At 35.6% G+C, this 13,731-nt stretch overlaps 1 protein-coding gene across 24 annotated transcripts in view; it reads left to right on the forward strand.

Moving 5' to 3' along the window:
• The window catches only part of EXOC6B (exocyst complex component 6B), a 678,312-nt gene that overhangs the window by 331,253 nt on the left and 333,328 nt on the right, over window positions 1-13,731 (forward strand). For all 24 annotated transcript variants that reach the window (XR_013402682.1, XR_013402683.1, XM_077959258.1 and 21 more), the window contains 3 exons: window positions 1,680-1,785; window positions 2,711-2,820; window positions 5,502-5,613. Coding sequence is in view for 22 of the 24 variants with exons in the window: in XM_077959258.1 (XP_077815384.1) it covers window positions 1,680-1,785; window positions 2,711-2,820; window positions 5,502-5,613 (328 nt within the window). In the remaining 2 variants the exon portion in view is untranslated. The remainder of the gene's footprint in view (window positions 1-1,679; window positions 1,786-2,710; window positions 2,821-5,501; window positions 5,614-13,731) is intronic.

Consider the following 13,731-nt stretch of genomic DNA (forward strand, 5'->3'; position numbering starts at 1 on the left):
ATTAGTGTCTACTGTAGTGGGAAGTCACCAAACTCTGTTTTTCCTTTTTGTTTCCTTCGATAAATGTCAGATTCCTTGGTTCATGTCATTCAGATCATCTTGGTGTCATCTTCTTCTGATATTTGTTTTTCACTTTGAGGTTCATGCCTAGTCTACAACTTAATTATACTAAGAAGCATTTGAGCACTTAGGAATAATTTAGGCTTTTGGAAAATTGGTTTTGATGACTCACTCATGTTCTTCCTCATCATCTTCCCTCTCTACACACAGCAAAGGGGCATGTAATAGCCCAGCATTTGAAGCCTGTTATTTAAGTAGTTATTGCAACATGCATACAATAATAAGAAAGTTATTCTGTCACATCTGTCACTCACAGATGTCTTCTCGGACTGTGCTCTTGGCATATAACCCAGGTCAACTCATTTGACTTTTTTTCTCTTTTTATACCTTTACTCCCCTTTACTTTAAGTGATTATATTGCCTCTTGCAAGACCCCTTTCCCTGATCGGTTTGTCCTGTTTTCAAACTCTTACAGCTTTAAGATCTTACATTGTTCCTTTACTCTTATTCTTCATGGTTTATGAACATATCTCTATCATCACTTAGTCCAATTTATCTGTATATTAATATAAATATTTCTAAAACTTAGATTTAGCTAATGGTATAATTGTATTTAAGGGACTGTTACCTCTATAGGATATTTGAAAATTAATAACATGATATATCCATAGTCTTAGATGCTCTGATCTGATGCCTTCAGTGAGTCTTCTGTTTTGATTTTGGTAGTATGGTCCCTACTATTAGAAAATGCCCAGTTTATTTACGGAGAGAGAACCTATAGATTTTAAAAAAGTCATTCTTGACATAGAACAGTAGGTAAAGTAAATGAAATAGTTTGAATTTATTATGGAAGTTACTCTATTTGCAATTTTGAAAGTTAGAATAGAACATGATTTTAAAAACCTTACCAATGGGCCAGATGCAGTGGGTCATGCTTGTAATCCCAGCACTTTGGGAGCCAAGGTGGGAAGATGCCTTGAAGCCAGGAGTTTGCAACCATCCTGGACAACATAGCAAGAGTCCATCTCTACAAAAACTTAAAAAATTACCCCGGGGGTTGGTGAGCAACTGTAGTTTCAGCTACTTGGGAGGCTATGGTGGGAGGACTGCTTGAGCCCCAGAGTTTGAGGTTACAGTGAGCTGTGATCATGCCACTGAAATCCAGCCTGGGTGACAGAGCGAGACCCTGTCTCTAATAATAATAATAATAATAATAATAATAATAATGTACATTTATATATCATATTAAACCAAACAGAAAAATCTCTTTGCCTTTTCTAGAGCACACATTCTTTTGTTGTTTACTTCTTACTTACATTGATACGTTCTGTCCTATTTGTAAATCTCTAATCCTAAGACATATATTTATAATTGTGGTCCATTTGTTTCAGAGGATAGTTTTATTTTTGTCTTCTTTAAATCCAAAACCAAATAGCTATATTGTGGAAGGGATATAATAGGGACTGGGAAACGTTCATTTTGGGTTGTGTTATATATATTAAGGTTGGAGTTCATCAGAAAAGTATTTGTGATTAACCCACCTTCCCTCCCTTTCCCTCCCCTCCCCCACCCTGCCTTGTCTATCCTTCCATTTCCTTTGTCTGTCCTTCCATTTGTAGAAACATACTTGATTCTGACAACTATAGTCCTATACCAGTAACAAGTGAAGAGATGTACAAAAAGGTGGTAGGACAATTCCCATTTCAAGATATAGAACTGGAAAAGGTAAGGAATACTTTAAACTTCTCTGGTTGTTTTGGCATCCTCTTAAAAGCTTTCATTGGATCAGTTTCATTGAAAGCTGTGCCTTCAACTCAATGGGTTAGAACTCTAAAACAATTTCAAAGGATTCTTTTTTCTTTTTCTTTTTCTTTTCTTTTTTTTTTCACTTTAATCACCTTTCTGACAATGAAGGACTCTTTTTGGGGAAGACCAGAATTTCCTGATTTGGGAATCAGCAGATGGCTTTGGGTCCTATTACCTCTGAAGTGTTTGGAGGATTACTGTGGATGTTCTAATTCAGTTTGCACTTTGAAATACTTGTTTTTATTATAATTTAAAGACATTTTCCCCAGCAACATAAAATTTACCCTTTGTGATATACAATTCTGCTGATTTTGACAATGTATTGAGTTATGTATCCATTACCACAATGTTGATACCAAATAGGCCTATTATACAAAAAAAAAAATTTATTTAATGATGCCCCTTTGTAATTCCCTCCCTTAACCCAGCCCCAGGACACCAGAAAGCTGGGCTCTGTGCATCTACTTTTGCCTTTTTCAGAATGCCATGTAAATGGAATTGTATAGTATATAACTTCTTGAGACTAACTTCTTTGATATGACATAATGCTTTTGAGATTCATCCAAATTGTTGCATGTATCATTGTTCATTCCTTTTTATTTCTGAGTAGGTAACACAATTTGTTTATCTCTTTCCATGATGAAGGACATTTGAATTATTGTTTTATTAAAATTTATGTCTTTTTAATATCAGAAAACTTTGGGAGATATTTTCTTATATTTGAGGTTGTTAAGGAGACAATTCATAATGTAGAAGAATGTTCTCTTTGCAACCTAAATAATTTATAAATATCTTCAATGTTCCTTGGTTTGTGACTTGATTTCATTACTTCTTCCATTGACAGCAACCATTTCCAAAAAAGTTTCCTTTCTCTGAATTTGTGCCAAAAGTTTACAACCAAATTAAAGAATTTATCTACGCTTGTCTGAAGTTTTCAGAAGATCTTCATCTAAGGTATAATATAAAATAGTAGAAATGTAATCAATGTTAAGATTGTGACTTCATATATTTACATATTCTAAAAAACTTTTGATAGTCCCATCAGCTCTGATTTTGGAAACCTTAATAATTAGCTTTTCAATGCATAGCACTGCTATATTTATATAGTCATGATGAAAGGGAAGATTGGTAACTTTTGAATAATTTTGAAAATTTATATTATCTATCTTGCTCTTTATAGATTTGCATTTCAACACTTTCTATTAAAGATAATTTACCAGAAAATGGTAGACTGGATGCAGTGGCTCATTTTTGTAATCCCAGCACTTTGGGAGGCTGAGGCAGGAGGATCGCTTGAATCCAGGAGTTCAAGACCAGCCTGGGCCACATAGCAGGACCCCCATCTCTAAAGAAAAAAAAATAAGCAAAAAATACTAATTTTAACATTTTACTTAATGAAATGTTAAGGCCAAAAGGGGAGTATCAGATAAAATCCTTTGGAAACATTATTGCTCTACTCGTATATGTATGTTTTCTGTATATCCTAGAGTATAGGCTCCTTTGTTTCTTTATTCATGTATTGGTTTTTTCACCATACATTTTGGCTAATGTGTTATTTGGCAGCTGCTCCTCAGTATAGAAATAATTAAGATGATGAAAATGTGGTCCCTGTCTTCAAGGAGTACCTAGTCTAATTAAGAAGCTGAACAATTAATTAATAAGTGCTGGAGCAACATAGAAGCCAAGCCAAACACAAATGAGGATGTTTGTGTTTTTTACCCTGGGTTTCCATCCCCCATCTGCCTAGTCCCCACTTCATTAATATAAATGACCTTATATTAGATAATTGTCTGTAGGTTATGTTAGGTATATTATTGTAGATAAATCATTACAAGTTGATTGCAAAATTACTTTTTCTATCTTCTTTTGGAAGAAAGGTAATATGGTAAAGGAATAATATTAGTAATGGGATAATGTCAGATGCCTTTTTCTTGCCTGAATATGTTAAGTTTTTGCCTGAAAACTTCCTTTAATATTTTTCACATTTAAAATTTAAATAAAATATTTAACTCGGGGATTTTAGAAAAAGATGCCTTTTACTCTTCAGTTGGCATTTATCTTATATCGTGGAATATGTTTAGCTTATAACCTGGAGTGACAGATTGCTTTGTCAGTCATATCTGTTTTGTAGTGGAGGCTAACATGAAACATGAGAAAATTTGTATAAAACAATTATTTCTTTTACATGCAGGCTCTCAAAACAAGAGAAACCGCTGCATTCAGATTTTAATGCAGCTTTAAGAATAATTATTCTCTTAATTTTCTCTTTTACACTAGACAGAAGAGGCCAAAAAGCATTATGCACATTGACAAAATTTGTAATTGCATGAATTTTGAATACACAAAACTTTCTTTTTGAAAGAAAGATTTTTTAAAAATAGCAAACACATGGCATTTCTATGGTAAAATACTGTTCTAGCATTCATACTCATCTTAAAAAAATAGAATATATACGCACCCACATACATATATGAGAGATCCTGTTTCACATTATATCAGTAAAATTAGATGTTTGTAAAGAATTCAGGAGATAAAGAACAGCACAAAGAGGAACAATGTAAATGACCCAAAACTCTACCACATAGTAATAACACTTCTTATATGTTTTATTTTTTCTTTTAATCTTGCTTCCATGTGAATATGTGTACACGCACGGCATTTTTTAAAGCAAATTACTATGAAATACTTCTGTTTATGTCTACAGTATATAAGACTAGAAAGACTGTTGCTTCCTATGTAACAATGCAGGGGGAAAAAAAACGGAGAAGCTACAAAATTAAAACTTTTTTGGAACTCATCAGAGAGGCGAAGTCACCAGGAAACTAAGTAGTCTGAAAACCATGATGGGACTGGTCCCTCTAAGGGGATAGACTCCTGCACCTGTGGCAGAATAGGAAAGGTATAACTACCACACATGTGAGAAAGACAAAAACAACTAAAGTCTTAATGTATTGTTAACAGTATACTGTGAGCTAGCATTACAATATAGAACCTAGAAGAAAAGGTGAAAGAAATAGAACCAAGATCTGTAGGGCAATTTCAAATGGTAGATTAAAGTAGAAGACTGAGAGAACTGGGAATAATAAATACTTTAAAAGAAAGTGGCTGAGAGTATTCAAAAAAATAATGAAAGGCATCAAACAAGAAATTCAAGATTTTGAGAACCCCAATTCAGATAAATAATAGCAACAACAAGAAACAAACAAAAATATTTAAAGACATCATGTTCAAACTGGTGAAAATGAAAGGTAAAGAATGTTTAGAAGGCATTCCCAAAAGTAAAAATTACATGATAATATAATGATAAGAATTATAATAGACTTATTTTCTGAAACTATGCAAGCCAGAGGAAATGGAGTGACATCCTTAAAACACTCAAAGAAATAAAAAAAAATTTTAAAAAGCCAGAATTCTATAGACAGAAAAACAATTTTCAAAAATGAAGGCAAACTATATTTTTTTCAGCCAACAAAAGCTAGGAGAGTTTATTATAGTACTTTTTCTGACTTACAATAAATATTTGCTGCTGCTATTATTATTTTATTATTATTACCACAACTACCACTGGCACCCTGTTTGTTTGCCGAAATAATTGTGCTACCTGCTATGACTGACTCTTAGTGCGTCTCTTTCAGCTCAACTGAAATTGATGACATGATTCGTAAATCAACAAACCTGTTGCTGACCAGGACTCTAAGCAACTCTCTGCAGAATGTCATTAAAAGGAAGAATATTGGGCTTACTGAGGTAAACCTGCTCCTAATGAAGTCATCCAAGCCAATATGTGAACAGATGTCCTAAGCTCTGGGCCTTATGTCTGAATTCGTTATAACTTTCTACATGCCCTTCCTGATAGGCTCCTAATGGTGAAAGTGCAAAATGAAATCTCTTGTTCTTTTCTTTGGTCACCTTTGAAAAATTTATTCATTTTTTCTAGAACAGTTGTTTTTCTCTTTTATTGTTTTCACTAGCTTAACTGGTTTTCCTTTCTGAAGTTGTTAGAATACATTTCTATTACCTGCCATTGATTATATACAAATATTTTTGTTTGTAGAATATATTGAGCATCAGGTTCCAATCAAGTGAATGGCAGTTCATGTACAATGTAGAATATGAAATCACATTTTGCTTGCATCAGTTATCGATGCCAAGGATATTGCAATCATAGTTCTTGGTTAGTGTCAGACTAAGTCTTTATTTTTAAGATATCTCATGTGTATGAAAGGTAAATTACTCTTTATCAGCTTGTAATTTGTTTGCAAAAGGACTAGATATTTGGGATCAAGGAAATGTGCAGAAAAGGCAATAGTCACATTTCTGTGGAGGTTTATGGAATCTCAGAGGAGGGATATTTTACATATATTGAATGTAGTACCTTGGCAAACGAGATTTGGTCTATTGGTGTGTAGTTCTAAAATTTAGAAAGATGTGAAGTTCTCTCTCTTAGAAACTCAAGATTGCATAGTAACCTCAATCTGTTTTTCACTGGATGTTATAGTGCCTAAAATGAGAGGAGTTTAGAAGAATTTTTTTACAAGGAAAGGGAAAGGCTGTTTGCCATCTGTTTTACCTCTGGTGGTGCAGTTTGGAAGTCAGTTACTCTAGGAAAAAATTGACATTTAAAATGTACACTGTCAAGGATTATGGTGAAGTGCAGTAAAAGGTTGATGATACTGACATATAGGTAAAGACAGCTGGAAGCCAGGTGGGCATTTACTTCTAATTTTGGAGTTATTTTCTCTTTCTCTGAATTAAGATAAAAAAAATTATAAGATGGATTGTGATTGAGTTCTACTTATAGCAAACTTTTCTTTCAATTGAAAATTACCTTAGACTTTATTTAGGATAATCCCCTCATTTTACAAAGCTTCCTTTCTATTGCCTGGTACAGAAATATTAGGCATTTGCTTTTATGTATCTGAAAAATAGCTAACTTCCTTTATAATCAGGAAGGTTACAGAAAAGGAAAGTTGGAGTGAAAATTAGGAAGCCCTCCTCCTTTTGTTAGATTATAGTGTTTTCTTTCTCTGGATGGGAAGTTTATTGTTTTGTGAACTATCTCTTCATTATAACTCTTCATGTAACTGTTTTTATGTCATTCAATTTAGCAGTCTCTTAACAATGTTATAACAAGTAGCATAGCAAGAACATGGTCTGATAGAAATAGCTTTGACCTCAGAAGAATCTTGAGTTCAATTCTGGCTGTGCCATTGGTTTACTGTGACATTTTAAGAGAAAGGCCTAACTTCTCAGCTTGGGTTTCAGGAAGCACTGTACAGGTCAGGTAATAATAGAAAGAACCAATATGAGGTTATCAAGGAAGAACCATGTAATTCTTGGCACCATTTCATTGAATACTAAATGTTATTCCTTAGTCTTTGGGTGTTTTTAGGGAACTATACTTTCAATATCTTTGCATATGAATGAAGAAACATTCATACGCTTTTGTTTTGGCTATTATAGTGCTGTGTACATGTATAGACACAACACATAAAGTGATTTTTTTAATTACCAACCAGACACACTTTGAATGATTATACTATCTACCTTTGGAAAGAGAAGACATATCCTTCTTTATGAGTAACTAAAGTGAGTTCACATCTGGAATCATCATCATAATAGGTAACATTTGTGGAGCAGTTTATATTCTTCAAAGCCCACTCACAAATTCGATTTCAGTTAGTACAGTAACATTTGAAGCAGGCTGGGCATGTGTTATTATTCCCACTTTATAGACTGCCTAATTAAAGTCCAGGGAGATTGCCTGAGGCCATACAGCCAGCAAACCTGGTAGAAATGATACTTGTAAATCTAGGTTTTTTTCCCAAAACCTATTCACTTCTACTGTATTGTACTGCCTTCCATATTGATTTAATTATTTCATCCTAACAAAAATTGAGATTTTTACAGGAGGTCCATAGTAACATGGATATTGTTTTAGTTAGAGATGGTTTTATGTTAGATAGCAGAAATCCACTCCAATAATAGAATTATGATAAGCCCACACAACTTACAGATTCCTATTTCAGGATATCAGATAATTCTCTTAGGACTTGAAAGTTCCTATAAATGAATGTCTCTCTGTCTGCCCTTCTTGTTTTGGGGTTACACAGGGTTTACTCTGTTTTGGGGTTACACAGTGTTTACTCTGTTTTGGGGTTACACAGTCTCATCTTTTCTTTTTCTATGCATATGCTCTATTCTTTTTCCTCATGGTTTATTTGTTTCTCCATGTTGAGCCAATTCAAAATTACCTTTCAGTTTTAGCACCACTAGAACATGAATGCCTTTCTCTTTCAAACTTTATGTGACTATTCATTATTTATTCAGTGAAAATGGCTATTTTCCTAGGGCTGCTTCAAAAGATCTGTGAAAAGTACAATAGAGTATTGATTAAGACTGTATGTTCTAATACATACTGCCTGGGTTCCAATTCTGGCCCTCCTCATAATAGCTGTGCCCTTGGGCAAATTACTTTGCTTTCTATGTAAAATGGGGACAATGGTAGCATGTATTTCACAGGAATGTTGTGAAGCATGTAAAGTACTTAGTGTGCTTGGTATATAGCAAATACTCAATACATATTACCTGTTATTATTAAGAGGTCTAAGCAGTCAATCACTGATTAATACTAGTATAGAAATGGAGTTTTTTAATTAAGAGAAGTAAAAAAAAATTAGAATAAGATGTTCTATTAAGATAATTTATTACCTTTACAATTTTTAAAATATGTACTCTCTATTAGGCACTGATTCCATGCCCTTAGGATAAATCACTGAACAATAACAACAATAGAGATGGTTGCTTACATTCTACGAGAGAAAAGCAGTTAATAAATAATAAACAAAATAATTATGTTAATTTTGTAGTACGGTTAAAGGTAGTGAATGCTATGGAGAGAAGAAAAAGCACTTGAGTTAAGGAAATCAGGATTCTGGTAGGTGTTCTAGGTTGGTTTTATTTTTATAGCAGCACGTTGAGGGTAAGTTATTATTGCAGGAGGCATTTCAGGTAGAGATTAGAGCCAGAGCAAAGGCCTGAAGGTAGGAAAGTTCTTGGCAAGTGGAGGAAAAAATCAGGAGGCTAGGGTAGCTGGAGTGGAGTGAGCAAGGGGAAGAGAAGCAATTGATTAGTTTAGAGAGGTATGAAGCATTCATGGTAGGCCATTGTAAAGCCTTTTGCTTTTATTTTGTGTGAAATGGGGAGCTATTATAGGATTTTGGTTAATGACATGATCTCACTTATATTTTGAAAGGTTCACATTGACCATGGTAGTGAGAATAAACTGTAGGATGGAAACAAGGGGATCAGTTGGGGGATTATGGCAGAAATCCAGTGAGACTGGGTGGTAGCTATGGACAATGATAAGATTTTAAGTGTAGAGCCAACATGCTTTCCTGATGATTGGATATAAAGAAAGAGAAAAAGTGAAGAGTTGAAGGAAACTAACTCCAGGATTTTTTGACTTGAGCAATGAGAAGGCGGTATATACCATGAACTAAGATAGGAAAAATTTTAGGCAGAGCTGAATCTGCAGTGAGAGAACATTGGGAATTTGATTTTGGACATATTAAATTTATAGTGTTTGTTAGACATATAGGTTGAAATGTTGAGTAAGCAGTTGTGTATATGAATTTGGAGATTGGAAGTAAGGTTTGTGTCATGTGCGTCCATGTGAAGAGACCACCAAACGGCTTTGTGTGAGCAACATGGCTGTTTATTTCACCTGGGTGCAGGAGGGCTGAGTCCGAAAAGAGAGTCAGCGAAGGGAGACAAGGGTGGGGCCCTTTTATAGGATTTGGGTAGTCAAAGGGGGGTTGTTCTCTGGCGGGCAGGAGTGGGGGTCACAAGGTGCTCAGTAGGAGAGCTTTTTGAGACAGGATGAGCCAGGAAAAGGAATTTCACAAGATAATATCATCACTTAAGGCAAGGACCGGCCATTTTCACTTCTTGTGTGGTGAAATGTCATCGGTTAAGGCGAGGCAGGGCATTTGCACTTCTTTTGTGATTCTTCAGTTACTTCAGGCCATCTGGGCATATATGTGCAAGTCACAGGGGATGTGATGGCTTGGCTTGGGCTCAGAGGCCTGACAGTTTGGCTGGGGGATAAAAATTGGGGAGAATATAAATATTTATAATCATGCAACTGAGTACTATCACTGAGGGAATGAATAAAGATGGAGAAGAAAAGAGGATGAAGAATTGAACTTTTGGGTACTCTGATATTAAGATATTAGGAGAAAAGAGGAACCAAGAAAGGAGATTGGGAAGGAGCCACCAGGGAACTAGGAAAAAACAAAGCAAAACAAAAAACAGGAGTGTGCATAAAGTATACAAAGAATGAGAGAGTGATCAATTATGACAAATACTGCTGATTGACAAGAAGAAGGTGAAGAATTACCATTGCATTTAGCAATTTGGAGTAAATTGGTGACCTTGATAAGAACACTTTTAATAAAATGGTGGAAGGAAACTCCTGATTGAGTAGGTTTTAAAGAGAATGACTCCTGAAGAGAGGAATTTCAGTTAACTAATATAGATACTATTGCCACTACTAGGTGAGTGTGAACTGTGCTTAGTGACTTGCTTCCAAAAAGTATAGGGTAGAATGAGGAAAAAAGTAACGTTACAGTGAAGAAACCTGGCAGACGCTGCCTCGCTCAAGTGTTCCAGGTTAACATCATCAGTGATAAGTTATATTGATAGTATGTACCTTTCATATGATTTGATGAGAGGGCACTTTGCCTCTGTGTTCTCTCCCCCTAGCCCCATGAGCTCAGTCTAACCATGGGAAAACATTAAACAAACAAAAATTGAAAGACATGCCATAACATACTTGACCAGTACTCCTTAAAACTGTCAGTGTAGGGCTGGGCATGGTGGCTCACATCTATAATCCCAACACTTTGGGAGGCTGAGGTGGGTAAATCACGAGGTCAGCAGTTGGAGACCATCCTGGCCAACATGGTGAAACTCCATCTCAACTAAAAATATAAAAATTAGCTGGGCGTGGTGGCACGTGCCTGTGATCCTAGCTTCTCGGGAGACTGAGGCAGGAGAATCGCTTGACCTAGGGAGTCGGAAGTTGCAGTGAGCTAAGATTGTGCCACCGTACTCCAGCCTGGTGGCAGAGCGAGACTCCGTCTCAAACAAAAACAAAAACGAAAATGAAAACAAAAACAACAAAACAAAACAAAAACCTGTCAGTGTAATCAAAAAGAAGGAAAATCTGATAAACTGTCACAGACCAGAGAATAAGAAGACATGACAACTAAATGTAATGTGGTATCTCAGATGGAATCCAGAAACAGATAGAGAACATTAAGGAAAAACTAGTGACATCTGAATAAAGTATGGCGTTCAATTAGTAGTAATGCGTTTATGTTGGTTCCTTAGTTGTGGCAAATGTACCACAGTAAAGTAAGATGTTAACAATAAGGGAAGCTGAGTGAGGAGTATATTGAAACGCTGCAACTTTTTTGTAAATATAAATACAAAACTGTCCTAAAATAAAGAGTTTATTTAAATAAAAAAATTAAAGAATGGGAAAAGAGGAATTGGAGACAGCAAATATAAGACAGCTCTTTCAGGAAATTTTGTTACCAAGGGAAACAAAGAAATGGGATGATAGCTAGCAGCAGAAGTTGGTTAAGACAGGTTTTTTTTTTTTAAATTTAATGGGACAAATAACAGTCTGTTATGTATTGTGGGAATGATACAGTATAGAGCAAAAAAAATGGGTGATGTAGGAGAAAGGGAGAAATCTCTGGTGCAATGTCCTTGGGTAAGAGAGTTTAAGATACAATACACAGTTAAAGGGATTGGCAGTAGATAGTGTCAAGTTCACCTCTGGTAACAGATAAGAATCAGAGTGTGTGAATGCAAATGTTAGTGGCTGGGTACGTATTATGGTGGCAGGCTCCAAATGCTTAGTTTCCCCAGCAAATGCAGGGTCTTCGGCTAAATGTGCAGATGGGAGAGCAAGCATGGGAGATGAAGGAGAAAGAAGGTGTGTTGTAGTCCTCTGGGGGTGTGTAAAAAAAAAGAATTGATTTGTGCCAGATAATGTGGTTATTTGGTAGCATTAAGTGCCCACTCTTGACTAGTGTACATGAATTAAAGTGAAACTAGCTAACACGATTGTACGTTTTCTTTTTCTTTTTTTTTTTGAAATGGAGTCTCGCTCCGTCTCTCAGGCTGGAGTGCAGTGGCCTGATCTCGGGTCAGTGCAACCTCCACCTCCCAGGTTCAAGCAATTCTTCTGCCTCAGCCTCCTGAGTGGCTGGGATTACAGGCGTGTGCCACCACACCCAGCTAATTTTTGTATTTTAGTAGAAACAATGTTTCACCATATTGACCAGACTGGTCTCGAACTCCTGACCTCAGGTGATCCACCCGCCTCAGCCTCCCAAAGTGCTGGGATTACAGGCATGAGCCACCGCGCTCAACCATGATTGTGTATTTTCTTAAATCATATTTTGCTGGAAGCTGCAATGTATCAGTTCATATCAATACTAGTTCTAAAGAATTGGGTACATTTTCATCTGATACTTTATAATTTACAGTAGTATTTATGTTTAATTATTTATAATATGTAGAAAGAAGTTCAGAGTTCCTTCTAGTGAAACCATATTGGGTATTTGTATTTTTATAATCACAGGGCACTACTGCGATGTAGTGCACTACGCATACCTAATATGGTCGTAGAGACCTGAAGAAATGAACAGTGCTTTGCATTTATTCTTTGCTTTTAGTATAATTTAGATTGATGACCATATGATTCTATCCTCTCATTTTCCACATTCCATTTATTTCCCCTCTGGTTAACAGAAGTGATATTGCTCACTTTGTTACCATGTTTTATACTTAAGTCTTGTCAAATATAAACTTTGTACTTTATCTTGGAATTTGTAACCAGTAGTTTCATGTATTTTAGTATTTTAGGTATTTTAATCATGGAGATGTTATAAAATGAGTGGTTGACAGAGTTTTCTGTACCCTGACTAGGGTGAAAAGGAGATCAAATCCCTTGAAGTCTATGTGATAGCTCATTTTTGTGAATGAGAACCAATGCTACTATTTAGTTTTTTGTTTTGCAGATTTAACAGTTGAGAGGCCTTGGTGGTATGAAGAGGAGTGTGACTTCTCATTTTCTTCCTTTGGATTAGTCCTGTTGAAGGTTTATTGTACTGAATTGTCTGTTTTGGGAAACATGCTAAAAGCAGTTTTAATATATGCAGATGTGTATATTCCAGAAATAAGAGGGAATGGAAACCTCTTCTTGGAATTTAAAGCTTAGTTTTGAACTATGGAAGATGATGAAGATATTTTCTGGGGTTTGTCAAGAATAGAATGTCATCATGGTTCAGGTTCCACTAGGGTGTTTTGAGCAGGCTTGGAGGAGAAATGACCTCCACAAGAAATAGGAACACTTTTACACCGTTGCTGGGAATGTAAAATAGTTCCCCCATTGTGGAAGACAGTATGGCAATTCCTGAAGGATCTAGAACCAAGAAATAACATTTGACCCAGCAATCCCACTACTGGGTATATACCCAAAGGAATATAAATCATTCTACTACAAAGACACATGTACACGTATGTTTATTGCCTCACTATTTACAATAGCAAAGTCATGGAACCAACCTAAATGCCCATCAATGATAGACTAGATAAAGAAAATGTGGCATTTATACACCATGGAATACTATGCAGCCATAAAAAGGAATGAGATCATGTCTTTTACAGGGACATGGATGAATCTGGAAGCCATCATCCTCAGCAAACTAACACACGAACAGAAAACCAAACACTCCATGTTCTCACTCGTAAGTGGGAGTTGAACAATGAGAACACATGGACACA

The sequence above is a fragment of the Macaca mulatta genome, chromosome 13 (genome assembly GCF_049350105.2).
Source record: "Macaca mulatta isolate MMU2019108-1 chromosome 13, T2T-MMU8v2.0, whole genome shotgun sequence".
In the NCBI taxonomy this organism is placed as follows: Eukaryota; Metazoa; Chordata; class Mammalia; order Primates; family Cercopithecidae; genus Macaca; species Macaca mulatta.